The sequence below is a fragment of the Aulonocara stuartgranti genome (genome assembly GCF_965226115.1).
Source record: "Aulonocara stuartgranti genome assembly, chromosome: 11".
NCBI classification, from domain to species: domain Eukaryota; kingdom Metazoa; phylum Chordata; class Actinopteri; order Cichliformes; family Cichlidae; genus Aulonocara; species Aulonocara stuartgranti.
Window position 1 is genome coordinate 22296149 of NC_138947.1, and position 22175 is coordinate 22318323.

The 22175-nt window shown below is 41.6% G+C and overlaps 2 protein-coding genes and 1 long non-coding RNA gene across 7 annotated transcripts; 2 read left to right on the forward strand and 1 right to left on the reverse strand.

The window, feature by feature from the left end:
* Positions 1 to 739: 739 nt before the first annotated feature.
* cep85 (centrosomal protein 85) lies at positions 740 to 13032 on the forward strand. Of its 4 annotated transcripts, none has more exons than XM_082553146.1 (14): positions 740 to 970; positions 1811 to 1869; positions 1974 to 2105; positions 5581 to 6368; positions 8159 to 8289; positions 8392 to 8509; positions 8626 to 8811; positions 9283 to 9435; positions 9531 to 9685; positions 9796 to 9913; positions 10361 to 10411; positions 10505 to 10612; positions 10745 to 10988; positions 11103 to 13032. In XM_082553146.1, exons 2-14 carry the CDS (start codon positions 1830 to 1832, stop codon positions 11264 to 11266), a joined length of 2388 nt encoding a protein of 795 aa, XP_082409272.1. In that variant the 5' UTR covers positions 740 to 970; positions 1811 to 1829; the 3' UTR covers positions 11267 to 13032. The 4 variants fall into 4 exon arrangements, with proteins under 4 accessions (XP_082409272.1, XP_082409273.1, XP_082409271.1 ...); XM_082553147.1 differs by having other exon boundaries at positions 740 to 914; positions 10850 to 10988; XM_082553145.1 differs by having other exon boundaries at positions 743 to 914.
* Positions 13033 to 13138: 106 nt separating this feature from the next.
* On the reverse strand, positions 13139 to 18175 carry ubxn11 (UBX domain protein 11). 2 transcript variants are annotated; one of them, XM_082552462.1, is made up of 14 exons: positions 17953 to 18175; positions 17810 to 17850; positions 17345 to 17440; positions 17132 to 17232; positions 16986 to 17037; positions 16825 to 16904; positions 16677 to 16743; positions 16366 to 16583; positions 16203 to 16280; positions 16006 to 16129; positions 15812 to 15915; positions 14673 to 14746; positions 14143 to 14286; positions 13139 to 14055 (listed from the first exon to the last, which is right to left on the reverse strand). In XM_082552462.1, exons 1-14 carry the CDS (start codon positions 18021 to 18023, stop codon positions 13884 to 13886), a joined length of 1422 nt encoding a protein of 473 aa, XP_082408588.1. In that variant the 5' UTR covers positions 18024 to 18175; the 3' UTR covers positions 13139 to 13883. The 2 variants fall into 2 exon arrangements, with proteins under 2 accessions (XP_082408588.1, XP_082408587.1); XM_082552461.1 differs by having other exon boundaries at positions 16366 to 16743.
* Positions 14119 to 15925, forward strand: LOC309717690. Its single transcript, XR_014279790.1, has 3 exons — positions 14119 to 14204; positions 15266 to 15400; positions 15786 to 15925. It is a non-coding gene; the product is annotated as an uncharacterized lncRNA (long non-coding RNA).
* Positions 18176 to 22175: the final 4000 nt, after the last annotated feature.

Below are 22175 nucleotides of genomic sequence, written 5' to 3' on the forward strand. Positions count from 1 at the left end.
TAACCCAGCGAGACCTCTCATGTCATCAGGCGCAGATCTTTTAACTACTCCTAACCACACAGCAAAGTGTGCTTTCAGAAACTGTGGTCCTGTTCTTTGGAACGATTTGTCCGCTGACCTGAGGTCAATTATAAGTGTGTTTACATTCAAAAGCAGACTCAAAACCCTTTTTACTTTCATAGACTTACACTGTATGTGTTTGTGTGTGCGTGTTCGCTTGAATTTAATGTTTTTGTAACGTTTTCTTTTGTTGTTTTTATTGCCCTACGTACAGATCCGTGTAATTTTGATGTCTATCTTTTATAGGAAGAACATTGAGTTTACGTGTACTAAAATGTGCTCTACAAATACAATTCCTTGACAATTCATTGACATTGACCTCTTGTGTTTAAGTTTACAGTGTTCACATCAGTGCCAATCAACATTTTGTAGTCCAATTTAAGGTATTTTAAATATGGCTTCAACACATTTTAACCCTTGCGAAAGTCTTCTTCTAGGTTATTCTTGCCTTCTCTGTGCAACTTGGTTAGATGCGTTCGTTGTGTGTTGCTGTAGTGGTTTTTTGGCCACATGACAAGATAAAAATTCTGTGAATTAATCTGGCTCAGAGGTTAATATTTCACGATATTACACCAGCACCCATAGTTTTGAAGTCGGTGTGTACCATCAGTGGAGGTGTAACAAGGTGTATGCAGAAAACTCCGCAGCGGTTTGTGAAGCAGCACCCACTCCCCGAATTTAGCGGGCGGCGCTGTAATAATAAACAAGCTTCCACCGTGTCTTTGCGGGGTTGTCTGCCATCAGAGGAGATCAGTTGGCTAGCGGAACAACAGCAGCAGCAGCAGCGAAGGGTTCAGATTCAGAGCCCGAGACCGAGATTTATCACTGTATTCAGTCCTTATCTGAAACCGAAGGTAAAGTAGCCGTTCTTTCAGCGTGAAGAACCGGCTTATCTACGATAATGTGCACGGTAGGCTGAAGTCAGATATGTATCGTGGATGTGAACTCAGGAGTCTAAGAAAACCGTAGCGGTGTTAGCTGTTAGCTAGCTTGTTCGGCGGAAACGGATTTGTCGTGGATTAGCTAAAATGCTTAACGGTGTAGGGCATCGCTGCTCAAATCTTAAACGAGTTGTTTGTGTGTGTGTTTTTCTTTGTAACAAAATAGGTAGATTGGGATAGCAGTAATTGGCTCATTCGGCTGACTAACAAAAATACTTTTAGTACATTCAGTTAAGCGTGTACTCGTGTTTAGCTTAAAGCGTTCCCTGGCATCAGTAGTTTCCTTTAAGAATTAGCTACAGAAAATGATTAGTTTGAACAACAGTGGGGGGTGTCTTAGCCTTTTGGTGCCCACCATCATTACATTCTTTTCTCACCATTGATTTGGAAGTTCCTATAGGGTTCCCGTAGGGATAGAGATGTTTGTGTAAGACATTATGTAACGAGAAGACATGTGCTCGTGTTGTTATTTTTGTTGCTACCCAGAAAAGTGTGTGTGGTGGTTGTTGATGGGCAGATGAATTTGATAGGCGAGCAGATCAGTCAGTAGCTAACAGCTGCTGTGTCCTAGCCCGTGACCGTCCAGTTCATAATTACTATGTGCAGACAGGCTTTCTACGGTGGGCACAAAAGTCTGCCAGCCTCTGTCAAATTATTGTTTAAAATAGATCGTTAGTTGTTCAGCTGTTTGTTTAAGTGAGGCAAAGTAAACAAATTTACACATGTTCCAATTTAAAGCTATTCCATGAGTTTGATCACCTGTTCAGTGTCCCGTACCATACAATAATGCTAATTCCTTGTCTCCACAGGTAACTGGTCTTTTATGGAATGACCACCTCGCAGAGATATATTGAATCCAAACCAGCGGGTAAGTTGACACGCTGCTGTCACCATGCATAAGCCCTGTATCATTTCCACATGTGTTGATGTTCTGCTCTGCTGTCGTTGTCCCTTTTCACAAATGTGCATTAGCCCGGTTTGCTGACATGGAGTGGCAGACGCCAGCTGTGTCAGAGAAGTTCCAAAGCCGTTTTGGCCGCCGGCCCGGAACATCAGACAGCGGGGACACTGGTCTTGGCACATCAGCATCTGACAGTGCAGAAGGTGATGACTTTTGCTTGTTCTTCCTCTGCCTGTAGTGCCTGTTGTGTAACATTGTTTTGAAGACTGTCTCACTGCAGTGACCTGAACACATCCATTAAACAGTGTTGGGTTTGTTTTTCTAATGGTTGTGCACCCTTAAACCTCTGTTCTTTAAAATTGCTCACTAGAAAGTTGAGCGCAGTCATGAAATATTTAAATTAGGTAATGCTTGGCACTTAACAATTTTGGGGAGATGAAGCTGGAACACACTGTGTTGTCCATGGTGTTGTTTCTAGGTCTATTTATAGGGTGATAAAATGTTCATGATTCACCGCTGATGCCTGGGACATTTACAGAGATACTCCCCAGCCAAAACTGACCCAAGGTGCAGCTTGTACTGCTCCAGAGTTGAGGTTAAGTGAGAGGAGATGTTTGAATGCCAAGGCTGTACCTTGCCTGTGGCGGGAATATCACTGCTTTCACATTGTTCTGTTTAAAATGGGAATCTCCCAATGGTTTGATAGCTTGTGTGTGCATGCACTAGTGGAAAAAATAATGGACTGAAAGGCTGTGTTTAATGGATGGCCAGCTGGGATGGGTGGTCCCTGTTTCCAAAGGAAACATTACAAAATAATAGGCTGCAGAGTAGCAGCACTGTAGGCTTTGGGCTGGTATTTATGGGTGGATTGCCAGGCAATTGTCAAGGACAAGGAAAAATATTAGTGAGGTGATGGTGTCCCAGCACACTGAGTAAACTGATGGTTATTTTGGTGCTCTCCCTGTCACTATGGTGAATTAAACAATCTCTGCTCCTGGCTTTTTATCAGTTAGCTTTAAGAGAACCTGTGGAGTTCTTTTTTTTTTTTTTATTATTATTATTTAACCAGGAAAAAATGTCTTCAGAGTGTCCTGGCCAAGAAAGACAACAGTACAGTCAGTGGAGCATAAAACAAATAACACACAAGCAGAGATACAATAAGAAACAACCAAAACTTTCAAACTTCCAGTAAATACCAGTTATTAGTGTTAGTAGATGCATGCGTTCTGTCTTTGAAATAAATGAAAGCAGATGCCATTGAGGTGGCCAGGGTTATCTTACACCTCCTGAACATGTTAATCGCTGAGCTCGGCGCTTGTAAGACAATATTCCTATAACGGTCAGAGCTGTATTCAAGCGAATGGTTGGCAGGCTTGTTATTAGATACACTAATTGCTAGTTTCGCATTATTTTGTCCAACCCTCCACATGTTCATGTATTGAGTTGTGTTCCCTGAGCAAATTTCGTTTATAGCAATAGTTGTAAGCTATTACAGAGCTAAACTAGCAGCACTGACCCACTGTACAATCCTGAGTAGTTTGAGTGCTTTTCTGGATTTTTCTCTGGAAGTTTTGGTTTCCTGCCTTGGCTCATATCATATTCTCAAGATGTCAGTTTGATACGTTGAATAAAGGTGAAATTAAAATACAAAACAGAAGTCTCCAGACATTGTCTACAGTTTTGTGCTCTCCTTCAACAGACAGTTGTCCACTCTGTTCTCACATAGGCAAACTTGGAGCTGAGAGACTTTTCATTGGATGATATCTAGAAACGTTTCAGGCTATAGTGCATGTGGGAAACTGGCTTTAATATATCCAGTAATGCAGCTATTAGGCTTTTTTCCAACCACCTAGACTGATGGCAGTGCCTATAAATATAGCAGATAATTAGGGTTTGGAATTAAACTGCTTCCAGTTTAGCACCAGTATCAAATTGTCCAGTCCATTGCATTCTTGTGGCTCCAAGCTGATCAGTGCCTTTTAATCGGGGCCTTCATGATTTCCTGACTTTTGCATATTTTATAGAGGGACATCAAACTCATGGAAAAAGGTTTTTGCACATCATAGTCACACACAGGCCTTCTAAAAAAACAAAACTCTGTTTCTAAACTGTGTTCAGATTCAGGTATAGTAAAACCTCTGTGTCTAAGCTGAAAAACTATGTACTTGGATGATTGATCATGAATCAATGAGGGTATTGATAAAGAATCAGACCAGCAGGCAGAAGAGATAATGACATTGTTAACAATGATATCTTATCAGTGTCTTTCACTAAAAGCTACGATAATGAGTTTTTAGAGTCACCGTGAAGTGGGAAATACACTCGATTTGGTATACAAATGAACAAGTTTTGGGTTTTTATGTCTTTGGGTAGGAATGTGTGTTGAGCAAACATCTAACAAAGGTTGTTCTTGCTGAGGAGTTCAGACATGTTCTAGCCAGTCGTGATTCAGTGGAGCCTTGAGGCGTCTTTTATATCAGATGTGTTATGTTTTAAAAAAAAAAAAAAAAAAAGTTTGTTCTTTTTTTCCCCCCACCCTATTTTGCCATGTTTGCTGTTTATTTTTGTGTGCAGTGATTATTCAGGGTGTCTTAATTTAAATCAGTTCTGGTTTAAGCTGGTAAGAGGTAGAAGTATCCCATTCAGTATTTGACTTTGGAGGTACACGTGTGATGTGTGGTTCAGTGGGAGGAGGCAAGGTGCTTAAATAAGCGGCACCCACAGATTGCTCTGTAACTTGAGAGGTGGGCTATAAATACCCCCTAACCTTTCCTGCGTGTGCCTGTTTGTATGCGTTCGTTCAGGGCTCGGTAAAGGCGAGGTCTTCTGTTGGAGGACAATACGGCTTTGGGCTTGCTCGTCGGGCGGCTGTCAGTCTTGGCTTCACAGGTTGTTCTGTTGCTCTCAGGAAATGCAGAAGACTGTTCTGTGTTTTGATTTAAAGCGTTCTGCCGCTCTGCTCACTTCCGCTCGTTGTTAGAAAACATGCCACAGCCTCTAACACGTTTGCTGTGTTCGAGTGACTGCCCAATTTTCAGACTTCAACACTTCTCTGAGGTTTGTAGTGCTGGTAAAACAGTTGTGTAACGTGTGTTGAGGATTGTGGAGATGGCTGGTGTTGGGTATTCCTGTGTTCCTAAAGTCATTTATCATCTCTGAAGCTTCCAGATTAACATTGCTGTATCTGCTTGCTTAGTAAAGTGGACTCTGTGTTTACTGAAGCTGTAGTACCCCATGTGTGTTGTCAAAATTTTGCTAATTATAGGGCTGAACTTTTTGTCTGCCCTTCTGCAGTAACATATTTTTATAGTGGGTTATAATTGTACATGTTTCAGGCAGGTATCAGCAGGTTTATTAACACAGTGAACACAGGAAATGTTTGTCATGTAACACGGAGCTCTAATTCTGTGCAGTGCTTTAAGTCTATTATAAGCCTATTCCCTGAGTTGAGTCAGTCAAAGCCATTTAATTCTTTCAGCGGTGACACCTCATCATCAAAGTAGGCCACCAGTAAACCCTGCTGCATCTACTTTACACTGCTGACTGAAAATAGAGAAAATGGCCTGCGGTAGCGCTCCAGATATTCTGCACTGGTTTAACAGGGAACATTTGTAGTGTGAGAGAAATCCTCTTAATGTTGTTTCTAATGTTTGTCTTCTTTTATTTATTTTTTTTAAGATTTCTGCAGTTCCAGCAGCAGCCCCTCTTTCCAGCCCATCCGCAGTCAGATCCCCATACCCACTGCACATGTCATGCCATCCACGGCCGGAGCCCCGGCCTCAAAGCCCCAGTCATGTGTCCAGGAGGACTGCCTGTCCTCAGCTGCAGGTCACAGATCTTCCTCTGGCTCCAGAACCCCAAGCGGCACCACGTCAAAGTCCTCCTCTCTCTCCAAATCAGCATCTTCGCCCAACTTGGATGCTGAAGTTGGCGTGGGAGGAGATCCCGTCGGGGTAAAGCCCGACTGCCTGAGTCGATACCGTAGTCTGGTGAATGGGCTGGACCACTCGCTTTTCCCAACAGACCATACGCGATTGGACGAGGGCCACAGGTTTGATACTCCTGCGGTGGAACCTACACTGAATCAGTCAGCCATTCTGGGTGGGTTATGCCCTGACATGAGACTCCGGTTACAGACCGGGATTAGAGACACTCCAGACTACGTGTCTGAGGCCTACAGAGGAAGTTTGGAGCACAGCTATAAAGTTCTGCCTGAAGCTAGGCCTGGCGTTCCTGGTACTGCAGAAGCCTCTAATCAAAGGGGCGGACAGCCTGGTGTGGCCGGATCTGCTGGAGTTTATACGAGTCCTCTTAGCCTTCAGACGCAGGCTCTGTTGAGAGAGCACGCAGGCTCCAAAGGTTATGAGCCGCTGCGGCAGGACAGATGCAGTGAACTTCCAAGCTGGCAGCAGCAACAGCAGCATAAACAACTGGAAAGCTTACGCTTGCAAATGGAACAAATGCAGGTATGTATCTCAATATAAAACATCTACTGCTGCAAGATTGTTGGTAAAGAAAGTGAGACCAACAAGTTTGGATTTCAAGTGTATCTTGTGACACTTTTTCCACACAATATATTTTGCTAGGTGGCAAAACAAAAAAGGCAGCTTTAAATGGGTTCAGATGTATCTGGGAAAATGTAAAAAACTGAAGATTTGTGGAGTAGCTGTTTGTTTGTAAAGATTAAAACTTGGCAAAAGAATAGCTTCTATACACAATGTATAGATTTTCCCATTTCTTTATTAATTACATATAAAATGTGGTCTAATACACATTTAAGTTTATTTTAAAACAGGATTTTAAACAGATCAATAACCAAAATTTAAATTTCAACTACTTCAACCAATTATATGCTGTCTGCAGATATATTTAATTATTCGATCTTTTGTTAACACTGACTTTTGTTATGTTTGGGAGCAGATGCTGACCGAGTGCCACTTTGAAGTGTGACTTTTAGCAGTTTATCAAATTTTTGCTTACAAATGAACACTTAAGTACACTAATGCAGTTTTTCTGGAACTAACACTGAACAAAAACAAGCTAAACCTGATCGTATTGAGAGGTAATTATACTATATGAACAGGCTGTACAACCTCTTGCTGATTCAAAGCCGAGATCGATGAGCTGCATTCACTCATTTCTAATACATAACGTTATTTATTGTATTTTAAATGCTTAGATATAATTTTTGTGTCCTTTCCCAATAAGCGTTTTTGTCCTCAACATACATAGCCTATTTGACATTAACAAAAGAAGTAGATGACAGGCTCGTGTTCATGTTTCTTGGGAATATATTTGTTATGCCAGTTTATTTGTTCTGTCACTGTCAGGTGGCTAGCTGTGTGCAGATTTAAACCTGTTATGTTGTCAGCATAAATGTGGCGTGTGTGGCTCTAAAATTATAAGTATTTAATGTAAAGATGTTGGCACTAAAGCAGAAATCAAACAGGTACCAGAGCTTATTTATTGATCATAAGAATACTGATCAGCTCCAATGTTACCAGTTGTACTATTGGCAGTGAACAAATAAAGAAACTTGGTGTCCTTTACTATTGTTTTATTAATAATATATTGTCCAGTTTGTATTTCAAACTTTATAATTTGGGGTTTAGAATCAGAAGTTCATCTTCCCTGTTTCTATATGTGCGTGAAGGCCATTGGCAGCTGCAGCACAGTGTAGCACGTACAAAGCTACACAATGAATTATGGTTCCTAAAGTCATAAGTACAAGTCTTTTGCATATAAAGGCAGAAACTCCAGCAGTCTGCCGGTAGCTTGAAGGGTTAATGATTAAAAGTAACCGTTTTGTCCTGAGTGCACACATGCATGACGAGCATCACTATCATTGTCTTTGTCCTGAATCCTGTTAATTTGTTTCTTATACAACATCAACAGTGAAAGCACAAATCACCAAGTAGTGTTGATAAGACTAGTAGTACCATTACAACCTTAACATTAGTCATCTAAAGTTTTACTGGAAAACAAACACTGCTGGCACTGCTAATTATTTCATAGCACAGTGACCCATGACCATGTGATTTGACAAAAAAGTAGTTGTTACTTTCGTGTTGCATATGAATAATTGGAGGTTATTCATGAGGCGTTTGCAGTACTCGGTACTTTAAAGCACTAGATCTGTTGTTGCTAACCCCTGAATTGTGTGAAAAAGTGGAAAGTATGCAGGTGTGTCTCGTCACTTGTCCGCCACTGTCAGTTAACACTGACACGTAATACATTTCTCCCTCTCTTGTTACAGCTAATGGGTGGAGGAATGGGTCAGTACCCACCTCTATACTCAACACCGGTTCACTCTGAGTCGGGCAAGTGGGACGCGCTGGTCAAAGCCAGCGAGAGCCTGCTAAAGGAGAAGGAGCTTATCATTGAGAGGTAAGTGTTTGTAATGGGTTCACTGCTTTTATTAAATTACCAAAACAAAGCTTTGTGAATGTTTGTGTTGTTGTTGATGGTTGGACTTGGTTGTGATCGCAGACAAAAGCAGCACATGGCCCAGCTGGAGCAGCGTCTGAGGGAAAGCGAGCTGCAGGTTCACGGAGCCCTCCTGGGCAGAGGAGCTTCTTATGGAGATATGTATATGCTGCGTCTACAGGTTAGTAAAAACATGCTCAGCCTCCAGAAAGCAACGCTTAGGACTACTATACTGCTGTCATGTTGACTAACTGCACCCATATCTTACTCAGCTGAGTCTTTGATGTTGACTTGCAGGAGGCTCAGAGGGAGAACGCGTTCTTGAGGGCGCAGTTTGCAGAGCGCACAGACTCTGTTGTTCTGGAGAAAGCAGAGGCAGAGCGCAGACTCGCGGCAGTTGAGGCTGAGATGCGGCGACTGACCGAGAATCTGAAGGAAGCCTGCGAGAGGCACACGGAGGAGATGAAGAAACAGGAAGAAAGGGTTTGTGCTTACCCAACACGTCCTTATTAAGAGTCATGCACACGAGAACCACAATATCGAGACTGAAAACCTTTAAACCCTAATGATGGCCAATGCAATGGTTGTTTTTTTTTATATATAAATAAAAACCCTGCCCAATACTTTGCTCTAGCATGTCCCAGTATTTGATATTAGCTAACAGCAGAGCAAAACACTTGACGTCCTTGAGCCCAAGGACATCAAGTGGGAAGTTGTTGTCTCCCACACAAGAAACAATATGGTGTAGATAAAAATCGGTCAGGGTTAATCACTCGAAGCCTGAAGCACGCTTCCTCTTTTCATTAAACAAACTTCTTTGAAACTAAAAAGTAACAATGGGTTTGTCATTTTCCTTTATTCATCATCAGATGATTGAGAAGGGCTGTAATCAGTATTGAGCGGCACATTTGGGTACCGTAATGTTATCAGATTAACGTGTGTTTATGTTTGCAGATCCGCAGTCGAGACAAGCACATCAGCAACCTGAAGAAAAAGTGTCAGAAGGAGTCGGAACTGAAGAGGGAGAACCAGCAGCGTATTGAGACTCTTGAGCGCTACCTCGCTGACCTGCCCACCTTGGAGGACTACCAGAACCAGAACAAACAGGTTAGGACACTAAACTTTAACTCCTTTTCGTTTGCTCAGGTGCACATGTGTTAATCATTAAACCTGCTCATGTTTGTTTGCTTTTTTAAAATAAGCTGTTGGAAGCTGAACATCAGGTAGCAGAGCTAGAAAGGAAAGTAAAAGAACTGGACGACTGTCTGGCGACGACAAACTCGCAGCTGAAGGAGAAAGACTCATACCTGGAGGAGCAGAAACGCAGGGAGAGGGACCTGCTGACCACCATTACTGAGTATGTGTACTCCTCTCTGTAGGCATGTTATTTCTCCTCGCTCTCAGTGTAAAAAGAAAACCTAATAACTGTGCATAATGAGTGTTCTGCGTTATTTTTGTCTTCATCAGTATGCAGCAGCGGGTACAGCAGGGCCTGGAGGATGGAGCCAGACTCCCTTCTCTGGATTTTGAGAAGCTTAGAGGAGAGAACAACAGTTTGAAAGAGGAGCAGCAGAGACTCAAAAAGGTCTGCTTGGTGTGGTCTTACATGTGCAAAGAAGGTTCACCTTTTCAGATCAGGACAGAACACAAAGACAGGATTCAGAGTGTAAATATCACTGGATAAACTAGAATAACTAAGGACTATTTGTATGTAGGTTTATTAAAAAGTAATTTCTATCCCAAAGTAAACATGCAGAAAGAACCCACTTTGTGCATTGACCTCAGATGACTCCTGAGCTTAGAGGAAGTTCATGTTCAGATGAGTTAGATTTACAGAGAAGTGAGTATTTCTCTGGGAAATGACTGTATTATGTGGTTTACAGCATGTTCTCTGCAGTGTGTACTGAATTTGCTGTGCTCATGTGTGCAAGTTAGATCAATAACATGGAAAATATCCAGCACACGCTGGTCGGTAACGCCTCATTGGTGCTTAAGTTGGTGTTGTTTTAATGCTCATTTCTTCTCTTTGCAGGTTATTGAGAAGCAACACAGGATGATGGAACAGCTTGGATCACAGATCCAGGTGTTTATCTCTTCACAGGGAATCTGAATGAGTGCGTGTTTGCTGTTTCTGTAGCGCGCAACATTTTTAAATCTTTTTTTTTTTCTTTTGCAGGCTTTGGAGGAGCAGATATCTCAGGAAGAAAGCAGCTCTCAGGCTCTCAGAGAGGAGGTGCTGGCCAAAGAGCAGAACGTGTTAGAGCTCCACACAGCCATGAAGGAGGTGAGCTATATTAACCACCATCTCCAAAAAAGCACCAACTTTCTCAGTTTCTGTTTAATTTAGAAATCAGACCTCTGAGTCCTCAATAAAGCTCGACAGCTCCTAACACCGATGCCGATCATTGTGTTGTAGCTGTCGACCCAGAACCAGGAACTAATGGAGCAGAATTTGACGCTGCAGGAGCAGATGAGCGATCCAGAGCAAAAGTGCACTAACCAGGCTTCCTCTGTCCTGCAGCCAGCTGGGGCTAATCTCACAAAGAGACTGCATGCTGAGATTGCTTCCTGCCTCAGTGACCTGCGCTCACTGTGCAGCATCCTAACCCAGCGAGCCCAGGGACAAGACCCCAACCTGTCCCTGCTCCTTGGCCTCACTTGTAAGCACTACTCGAGTTTTTATTTTTGACCTTCATCTTTTTCACTGTAGTGTTGAATTTGATGTTTAAATTAAATGTAATCGAATGAGAACCAATTATGCATTGTTTTTCCAGCACCCCCATCCGTGGCGGAGCACGGCGAGGACTGGATGAATCCTGAGGTGCTGCAGAAGAAGCTGGTCGAAGTCCAGCAGCTCCGGCGCGATGTCGAGGAGCTGCGTAACGTAATACTGGACCGTTACGCTCAGGACATGGGAGAAAACTGCATAACTCAGTAACCTCGACAACCAGCCACGATGGAGGAAACTTGCGGGAACCTCTTCATCTCGGAGGACTCTTAACAGGCTTTTCTTCCACGCTTTGTTCCTGAATGTCAGAGGACTGGACTATAATTTCCTTGAAACGAGGACAAAGGAAAGCCCATATGGTTTAGCTTCTACTTCTCGACTGACTGCATGTCGAGTCTCAAGCCTGCCTGTAGCTCAGAGCCCCCACCTCCCCGCCCCCATCCCATTGAGTTCATCTATTTCAGTCCAAGGGCTAACAGAATATAACTTACCTCTAATACTTGATCCTTAAGCATTGTGTGTCTGTGTGTTTGTGTGCGCACGTGTGGGTTTTTTTTGTTTTTATAATGATGACGACATGATGCTGTCAGTTACCAAAACAGTCTTATACTTTTTATTCCACTTTGGTGGAAAACTCTTTGTGTAGAGGTCCTGCAAATATTAACTTATTTAAAATTTAATTTCCCTCCAAAGGGGAATTATCTGAGAAGTAGTTGACAATCAACTGAAAATATTTAACCTTTGCTTTTTACTTTTGCTTTTTTTTTTTTCTTCCTTTTTTTAACGACTTTGCAAGGAAATGTTACTAATGCGCCATTTGAAATGGTGAACACTGTAATACTGGACTCTGCTGTGAGGTATGAGGCATAATAACTAAAAGAGGTTTAATACCAAATCAGCTTCTCACACCAACAGGCCTACCGTATACCAAAGAAACACCGGTCGAAGCAGTCGTGCAGGTGTGCGAGCACTCCTCGCTGCTGCAGGCTTCCTCCTGAATGAATTACCAACATGTGCCTTTCTGTCGCGTTTGCAACTTCAATGCTAATTTCATCCCAGACCAACCACAAAGGGCTGATTGCAGCTGACTCTTCCAGTATAACCGTTCACTCAGTGTGTCAACCAGTAGGACAGTCAATACATTCCCTCTGACACTGAATGTAGTAGGAAAAAAAAAACGTGTTGCAAAGCTCGAGTTGGCCCTGGTAGATGATTAAAACACGGTGAAAGTCTGAGCGTAGATATAGCGTAGATTTCATGTCGATGACAGCAGACTCGCATTCAAGCCGAGCGGTGAACTGTTTGAGTAAATGTATGAATGAGAAACAGTATTAATCTTCAGTATTATTTATTGTTATTTTAGGGTTTTTTTGTTTGCATTGAAAACTCGGTGTGAAAGTTTTCTGGGTCTTCCTAACGTGTTGTTGCTGTAATAATGTGCTAACGTGTCTCAGCAAGCATCCACAGTGTGCAAAGGTCCCATGAAGTGTCTGTTAGATTGTATTATTTCTTTGTGGTTTGAGGTGTGATGAGATGGGATGTTCCTTCAGGCGTTTTGACTGTGGAGGTGACTGTGGAGGGGTTGGCTGGATCACCCCATAATCACGGGTCACATCGAAGTGAATGGAGTTTTTGTATTTGTCCTGACGGTGAGATAAGCCATTTAAAAGGGGAAAACAAAAACGAAAAAGCATGACACTTTATGGGAAGAGAAAGGGATTTTAACATAAAAATATGCAACAATGACTTTTATTATTCTGAACACCACCCAGGGACACACAAGCCATTTTTCATTTCATGGGACCTTTAAACTTGAGTAGCACAAGATTTCTCTTTGAAAAGTCAGGCTCCGCATGCCTTAACATCTCAAATGTTTTGCAAAAGGGAAAAAATATGTTTATATTTTCATACTTTTGTCCTTGTTTGTATTTGCATATTTTAGAAATAAAGATTTTCGACACTTGGTTTTGTTTTAATTGGTCTCAGATTGCTTTTATTTGTTTAACTTTGCAGAGAAAGGATGAAAAGACCAGACTGTTCCTGCAGATGTGTCAGCTGCACATTCATAATGAGTCCAGGGAAGAGATTGTCCTTTAAAAGACACAAATTAGGAGATTATGTCCTACCACCAGCAGCCTGAACCTTACTTTTATGTTTACTCAGAATTCTGAACGTATCATCCAAGTATTGCAGCAGAAACAGACTCATCAGACCATGCAACATTCTTCCAGTCTTAATCGTAACTTCAGCGTCCTGGTCTCAACTGACAGCAGCCGGTGTGGTCCTCACCTGCTGTAGCCCACCTGCTTAAAGGTTCTGTGTGTTGTGTGTTAAGAGATGCTCTTCTGCATATTGTGGATGTAACAAGTTACTGCTCCTTTCCCATAAGCTCTAAGCAGTCATTCTGTTTCTCCTATTTCACCCAGAGAACTGCTGCTCACTGAACGTTGTCTCTGAACTTTAGAGATGGTTGCGTGGAAAATCCCAGCAGACCAGCCCATCTGGCACTAACCGTTCTGATGATCTGTTTGAACTTTAGCAGGTCAGCTTGAGCATGTCTACATGCACTGAATTGCTGCCATGTGATTATCTGATTAGATATTGGTGTTAATGATCTGTGTCCCTGTTAAGATAAGAGCAAAGGTATAAGAAACAAAAGGAATAATGGCTCATTGGGATTTTATTTCAGTGTCATGGGTTTGTGAATGCTTTTGGCCTCACTGTCACAGAACACAGTCGTCATTAATAACATCAGCAACACCTTTACTTCTGCTCACGCTCCGCTCTGCTGTGAACAGCACTGATGTAACAAGATAAAAGTAATTCTTTAATCTTTAACAGCTTTGTTGACGTCGGCCAGTGAAGGATCGGGCTTCCTCTGTCGCAGCAGTAGAGTGGCGTTTGTCACGATTCCACGCGACTGGAGCGTCTGACCTTCATCATCATAGTTGCGCTGTGGGAATGCGCTGATGATGTCATAACTGGGCACACCGCCCCTTCTGTAGTGCAGCGACAAACAAACAGCAGGCTGGGTCACGTGATTGTAAAAGCAGCGGTGCGGTCAGTGCATTGAGATGTGTCCTCACCTGTGTTTGTCCAGGAACCTCCGCAGGTCACCGACTGTTTCCGACGGGGACATTTTCACTATGTAAGTGTGGCTCCCGTCTTCTGACTTCACCTTGAGAGTGATGACATTACAGGCAGGCTGGTAGGCGCTGAAAGCCTGCAGTCTGGTGGCAGCCATGACGCATTATGGTTGTTAGAAAAATGTGGGTGAAAACTGGAGCGTTGCATCACAAACACGGTCACCAGCTGATGGCTGCCCTCATTTTCAGATCAGCACATACAGTAATCTCTACAATCTGGACGATCAGTGGCCAAATCGGGATTTAAGCAGGTCTTACATCAAGTGTGGTGTTCTTAAATTCCTTTAACCCACTTTGTACTTGTCATTTTTTTCATGTGGTATTCATTTGGTATGGCAAATGTTTTTAAGCCATGCTTATTTGCACAGCATGAGTTTGTGATGACTGACACCCTCTGGTAAGTCTGTTAACTGGCAGAGACAAATATTTATGCTATACACATAAAAAATAAAAGAGAACATTTGGTTTACCTCTCAGTACTCGCTTGCAGTGACGGTGTATCTATCAGTATCACTGAACTGCTGCTGTCCACATCAGATGTACCCTGGTAGAAGCACACTGATTATCAGTGCTGTCTTATATATACATGAGGACTTAACCATTAGGCCCTCTATAAAGATTTTCCCAAGTGTTGCTAAACAGAGAAACAGTGGAACTGAAATCAGAGATTTGTGCAGGCCTTTAATGACACTAATGACAATTAATGTTGATTTTGGCCTTCTGGAGCCTGGTCTTCACCAGGGGTGACTATGTTTTGGGGCACTGTCGTGATTAAAGACAAAGCAACAACCCAGACACAGGTTTACTGGTGACTGCTTGAGATTTTGCTCCCAAATCTTCACATATCCTTTTATTTTGATTTCTTCCACCTTGAAGAGATTCCCAGTTCCAGACACAACATAATACTGCCACCACTGTGTTTCAATGTGGGGACGTTGTTCTTTGCTTTATATGTCTCTCACTTCTTTCTCCAAACATAAAAAGCATCTCTTTGGCCAAAGAGCTCTAGTTTTGTCTCATCTGATCAAAGCATGTGCTACTAGTATCTAAAATCTTTCTCCAGGTTGTCCTTCAGTGAGTTTGGCATGAAGTTATCTGTTCTGCAGAAGTGGAGTTTTTCTTGTTCTGCAGCTTTGCAGTCCATTCCTGTGCTGGATTCTAGTGATTATCTTCTTTGAGACTATAATTCACGACTCGAGTAAGTCTGAACGGATTTCTTTTGTTTTTGGTAGCATGCTTTCTCAGGTGGCAGCTTGAAGTTTTTATAATGTGAGAAAATTGGAAGCTAACTCTCAGTTTCAACTTAGCTTCGAGCATTACAATGTTAAAGCTCATCATTGCACAGCAGTAGTGCCTGCTATGGTTTTTCAGGGAACTAATAATACTGATCCTGGTAATTTTTGCTTTTTTCTGAAATGGTAATAATAGTTGATGCTTTATAAAGAAAACTACAATGTTTACAAATGTTATGTTAAAAAGTCCTTGGTCTGTTTAAAAAAGCACTCGGAAAAATGTTGACGAAGCTTTTAAACTTTGTAGGGTGGCTGGTAATTTTGTCCTCATCTGTATATTTGTACAAACAGATAATTGCTGCTTCTCTACGACTCACCTGCAGCTTTGCCCTCAGCGAGTTCCTGATATCAATCACTCGGCCGGCCTTCACCACCAACTTCGGCAACTTGTTCAGGAACTGATCTGTGGTCAGCTTCTTGCCTTTGAATCAGAAGAAAACATGAGAATGACAGCAAAGTCTCTGAGGATCTGCACCGCGGCTTTGATCAGGGTGACGTTTGCAGAACAGACCGGGGAAGTGAGAACTCAGCGAGCTTGCTGATTCATCTTTGTCCCCACAAACAGCCTGTCCTTTACCAGGAAACGTTTCCCACGGGAGCCTAGAGTTGAATTCCTCGTATCGCCTGTCATGAAGCTGCAAAGAGAATTTTTGTGAAGACAGTCGATTGTTCCCAAAAACAAAATAAGAAAAGGAAACTGAGACTCACCTCAAAAGGTACACCATCCGGAAATCTTTCTTGAAGCTCAGATGGAAAATAGCCATCCATTAGATCTTGCATGCACTGCTGCAGGGACCAAGAGTTTACTTTTAACCAAGGAAAGATTCCAATTTAATATAGACTTTGATTTTCCTTTTTTAGTGTAGCTAACCTGCGTGCTGTGCTCCTGATATGAGCGGAAAGGACCATCAAACATTACAATGCCATTCCTGTAGAGCCTCAGTGGAATGGGATCCTTTTTTGCCAGCTGTGCTCCTGTCGCTGTCATTTGCACAAAAGACTCTCCTTCCCCTAGGAGGACGTTCAGTTCTCTGATCCTCTGCAGCACGAGATCAAAGTTTATGTGGACGCCTCTGCCACCAGAAGTCTCTGCAGAAGACAACAAAACAAAACAAAAACAGCACAGCTTTAACATACAAAAGACACGGAGGGATTGCAGGTCTGCAGGACTGGTGGATCTACCTCGCTCTGCAGGATCACCAGAGTCTGTATCTCCCACCCAGATCAAACCATAATCATTCAGAAAGTCCTGCAACAATGACAGCAGCTCAGTGAAACCTCCACACTGATAAAATCACGATCTCATACTTTATGAACACACCTTACTCACCTCCATCTCATGCACTTGATTTTGCAGTTGTTGGCACCGGCTTTCGAGATCATCTCTGCTCCTCGGGTCATGCATGCTTCCTAAATCCACACAATCATGAAAACGCTTTGATCGACTTAACATAAATCAAACTCAAGTCTGTGCCTGCTGTAGGTAATTACCTGACTTCTCCTGAACCCTCAGCTTCTCCTCTAAATCTGAAATCTGTTTATCCTTGGGAGGAATGATGAAACCATAAAGTGAGGTTTAAATATGTTTAAAGGATGGCTGGCAGTTTTGGTATTCGTTGAAGGGGTTGCATGCTCACTTTGCGCTCTATCTCCTTTGCATGGCTCCTCACTGTTTTCTCCAGGAGGGTCACTCGCTGCATCATGGCAGACATGAGGTCAAAGTTGGTCGGAGGACACCCTGGAAACCAGCAATTAAGTATTGGAAAAATAAAACTTATAATCATTTTGTATGTGATAAATAAAAGAAGATATATTGACACTGGAATATGAAGCATTGTGTTAAAGCCTACCTTTCTTTAATGGAGCTCCCGTATTTGAGGTGGAGGCTTCGTTGGTTGTAGTGTGAGAGTAATCAGAAGACTCATCGGCCAATTCAGCCTCAAATTCTAAAAACAAAAAGTATCATGGTTATAAAAGATGTTTTGCTATTTTTTCAACTGGAAAAGTTACCTGATAAACTTATGATCAGTTTCTCCAGTAAGATATAATTGTTATTATTCGTCAAATGTGAGGATTTGCTGCATTTTGCTCATCACAGTTTAAGTTATTTATGTTGTGGACACATGAATACTGTTAGATCTCCACACACTTTAAATCAAACAATCACAGTGTGTCTAAAGTGCAGACTTTGAGCTTTAATTTGAAGGGTTTAAAAGGAAAGTAGTTCTAGTTCTAGCTGGGATGTATTTATTTATTCTGTACTTGTACTTTACTGAATTTGCAGCGCTGCTGGTGATCTGTGAGTGCATCGTTACCTTTCAGCAGATTCCTCCTGAAAGGAACTTTTGATTTGCTCCTGCAGGTCGAAGAAAATTAAGTGTGGCGACATGATTGATACGTTTATTCTGCACAATAAAACTACAGTCCAGTTTCTACCTGTGTGGAGTTAATCACCTACCCTTGGTCTTTGTGAGCGCCCTGCAGAGGAGTGCGTTTGGTTTTCTTTAGCATCGACAAAGGAGAGCTCATTTTAAATCCAAAGCCTGAATATCCCACACTTATTTCTTCTTTGGACTTCTTTCTGTTCAGAGAATGAACTATAGCAGAGGTTCAGAGGGATTTCCGGTGTTTTCTCAGTTTGTGTGGAGTCCGTTTCCAATAGCAACAATGTAACGTATTAAGTGAAGTCTGCAGAAGTGCCTGTTTCATCCAGAGGAGGTCGCTCTTTCTGTCCTCACTTTAAAATTATTAATTCATTTCCAAACTAAGTGATTGTAGTTTTTTTTAATGTGAGAAGTCATAAATATTTAATGTTTTATTCATCATAATAAGATGTATTATGAAATGTAAGCACTGGTGATGTCATGTTGGGAAACTAATGAGACAGAAAAACAAAACAAAAAAGCCTTTTTTTCATGAAAGATAAACAAACATTGATGAGTGGTGTTTCCTAAATTTGCCTTTACTATTTAGATGCCGTTAACCATGGATACTCAGAAATTATGATGGCAGCAGCTAATCTTTGCCATAACATTTTTTCTTCCCAACTTTGACATACAGACATACCGCTCAGGCGGTAGAGCAGGTCATCTACTGATTGGAAGGTTGGTGGTTCGATTCCTGGCTTCCCCTAGTCTGCATGCCAAATATCCTTGGGCAAGATATTAACCCCAAATTGCTCTCCGATGCATCCATCGGAGTGTGAATGTGTGTGAAAGTTACTTAGAAAGCACTTAGAACAATAAGCTTGTGCGAATGGGTGTGAATGGGTGAATGCACAAGTTGTGTAAAGTGCTTTGAGTGCTCAGAAGAGTAGAAAAGCGCTATATAAGAACCAGTCCATTTACCATTTATGGTAGAGGTGGGCAGATTGATCAAAATATCGATACCAAAGCTTGTATTGGTATCAGATCAACACTAGCGCATTAGATTGATACTTTTTTGCCCTATCCTCTAAGTTCAGTATGGAGGCACTGAATTGTATTCAATTTTTTGGGAGAAAATAAAAAATAAAAACACATTTTCTGTTGACTGTCACATTTATTGTATTTATAACCGATAGTACAGAAGTTGGTCCAAAGCCCTTTAGAGACAGGCACATTTACGTCACAGATCTCCAAAATAAAAGGTTTTGTTGTGCAAACAAATTACTGTGGAAAGTAATTAGTGGTTTAGTGATCATCTGTGCGTTTAATACACATTATTAGTCATATTTAAAGCACATATTCAACTGGATACACAATAAAATAGTACCTTCAGAAGCAATCTAATTACTTGTATAACCTAAGAATAATTCAGTGTCTAAGAATAATTCAGAATTAATAACCACAGTTTTCAGTTTAATACACCAGTTTACGCTTTAATTATGAAACCTGAGCCAAAGGCTTAATCATGTTGACCAGAATCCTCCAAAGTAAGTTTGTTTCAGTATTGTTTACACCATTGTTTCAGTCTCTTAACTACATAAATGCTGTCCATGTTATATTAAGCAATTAAAAACAGGATAGATAATACAGAATACAGATTTCATGCTGTAGCGCCTCAGCAGCAGCAGGGTAATATGCTTCCATAATTACATATTTCCAAGACGAATTTGCATGACATACAGCCCACGTGTAACACACGAGGGCTGTGTGCTTGATAGGTTGCTGAAGTATAACACTGATTTCATGGAATTTATTGACATTGACAGTGAGGTAGTGTTACGACATTAAGACATTAAGGACTTTGATAGATTCCATATCTTCCTGTCAGCCAGAGGACCACAGATGGAAACCTCTCTTGGGGAGACTAGTCAAAATCAGGTACACTTCGCATTTGCTAAGTCATAAAATGTGTTTCAACAGTTATTAACAATTAGTCAGGATCAGATTTATTTGCCAAGTAGCAACTACAAGGATGAAATCAATTGAATTATTATTCAGAATTTATTTTAGTCTCTCTAAAAATCTATCTTTATCTTCCCTGTCTCCAAGACTGGAACAAGTATTGCATCACTTTGCAGTGATCCTGAAGCATCATCCAACAACACACCAACCGCAGGGGATATGCATCGGTGATCTAAAGAGTGCAACCAGGCAGTATCACTTTATTGCCTTTCTATCTATCTATCTATCTATCTATCTATCTATCTATCTATCTATCTATCTATCTATCTATCTATCTATCTATCTATCTATCTATCTATCTATCTATCTATCTATCTATCTATTAGGGGTGCAACGATACTCGTATCGATATTGAACCGTTCGATACAGTGCTTTCGGTTCGGTACGCATATGTATCGAACAATACAAAATTTGTAATTTATTTTATCAACTTTCCTTCTGACGATGCTGTCTGTGTTGAGCGCTCCGTGAATCTGCGTTCGACTACTCCGCCTAGGCTGCACTGTCGAGCCTAGGCGGAGTAGTCGAACAAATATATATATATATTCTTCCTCAGTTCAGCAATCTGTATGTAAGGATCTGGTTCTGTTGATACAGAAAGAGAAAAAAGGGTGTATAATCATGTGCTACCAGCAAAAACCTCAGCCAACTTATTTACAGTTTTTCTCAGTTGCTTTGGTGCGTTCCTCAGAACACCATTAACATTTGCACAGCAGTTAGTGCATTTCCCAAAACAATTAGTGCAAACTGCAAAACCTAGTGGATAGCCTGCAAAAGCACGTCACATGCACAGAATTGATTATCCATACCTCAAAAGCAAGTATCCATGTCAATGAAACTGTCAGTGCCATCAAAATGAAAAGTCTTGACACCATCTTTATGAACAAGATAGTCAAATGGCATTGTCATGTTTCCACTATGACAGTTTATAATCTCAGTGTTTCCCATTGCAAAAACAATTGGTGACACCTGAAAATGCTGACGACAGCACTATGGCCTACCTGTACAGCCATCTGAAATGTGCAGTAAAGTCACTGTAGATGTTATGGGAGTCTTGGGAGTAACTGAGACACTGAATACGTACGTTTCACATTTCCATTGTGTAGAAATGTTTGTAATCCTACAGAATTGTGCAAAAGAAAAATATGCTACAGTCACTTGTTCACTGTAGAATACATGTAAACATAAAATCACCCATTTGGTAGAGCTGTGCACTAATGTGAACAATAAACATCACATGTAACAGTACAGTAAATCATTCTGGCACATCCAGACGTTCCTGTCTGTCTGGCCACATATTTTCATCTACATCACAACAGATGTTATCCCTCGCAATGCAGCGAGGAAAGTATCTCCTGGAGTGGCGAATCCATCCTCTGCAGGACCCTGCTGTGATGTCGTCACATGCTGCATCCATGGCTGCTAGCAGGGCCATTTGCTCATGTGGATGCCGGTTATAAACTTTCCACCTCCAGGCAGAGAAAAACTCCTCCATTGGATTAAGGAATGGGGAATATGGAGGGAGATATTCAACCAGAATTCTGTCATGTGCTGCAAACCACTCTCTGACCAGATGGGAGTGGTGAAAACGGACATTATCCCAGACAACAACATACTTGCTGAGTTGGCCTCCACCTCTCTCATTCTCAGGGACTAGGTCCCTGTAAAGAGTGTCTAAAAATGTCAGGAGATGTTGGGTATTGTATGGACCAAGAAGGGGGATATGGGTGAGGACGCCGTTGTCTGAGATGGCTGCACACATGGTAATATTCCCTCCGCGCTGACCAGGGACTTCAGTGGTTGCCCTCTGTCCAATGCGATTTCTTCCACGCCTTCTGCCTTTGGCCAGATTGAAACCTGCCTCATCAACATACAGTTTTTCTCAGTTGCTTTGGTGCATTTCTCACAACAGAATTAAACTTTGCACAATAGTTAGTTCAACCTCCACAACATGTAGTTGTTTTGGCACAACCTTGTGCAAATGCCTTTGGACATGAAGCAGTTGAGTAAGTACAAATATCTAAAGAATGGTCACTTTTGACTTGCTATTCATCACTATCTCCTTGCTTTTATCATGAATGTCACAATTATTTATACTTGTACCGGCTTAATAGTCATTGTCCTCACAACTAATAGTCTTCATTTCATTGCTTGTGTCAGTGCACTCAAAATTGTTGAACATCTTGTCAAACAATTTGTACACCCATTTTGAAAACCCTATTTTTAAGGAGTTTCCATGAAAATCTCCATAAATTACTTTTCTCAGGTGAACCTTATCTCACACTAATGAAAA

Excerpts from the sequence above, each read along its gene's own strand:
- cep85 (XM_082553146.1), top strand. The coding sequence starts at position 1,830 with ATGACCACCTCGCAGAGATATATTGAATCCAAACCAGCGG. Across the intron at positions 9,914-10,360 it reads AGCAGCAGAGACTCAAAAAG|GTTATTGAGAAGCAACACAG; the intron begins GTCTGCTTGGTG and ends TTCTCTTTGCAG. Across the intron at positions 10,613-10,744 it reads TCCACACAGCCATGAAGGAG|CTGTCGACCCAGAACCAGGA; the intron begins GTGAGCTATATT and ends ATTGTGTTGTAG.
- ubxn11 (XM_082552461.1), bottom strand. The coding sequence starts at position 18,023 with ATGAGCTCTCCTTTGTCGATGCTAAAGAAAACCAAACGCACTCCTCTG. Across the intron at positions 17,038-17,131 it reads CAAAGGAGATAGAGCGCAAA|GATAAACAGATTTCAGATTT; the intron begins GTGAGCATGCAA and ends ATTCCTCCCAAG. Across the intron at positions 15,916-16,005 it reads GCTGAGTTCTCACTTCCCCG|GCAAGAAGCTGACCACAGAT; the intron begins GTCTGTTCTGCA and ends TCTGATTCAAAG.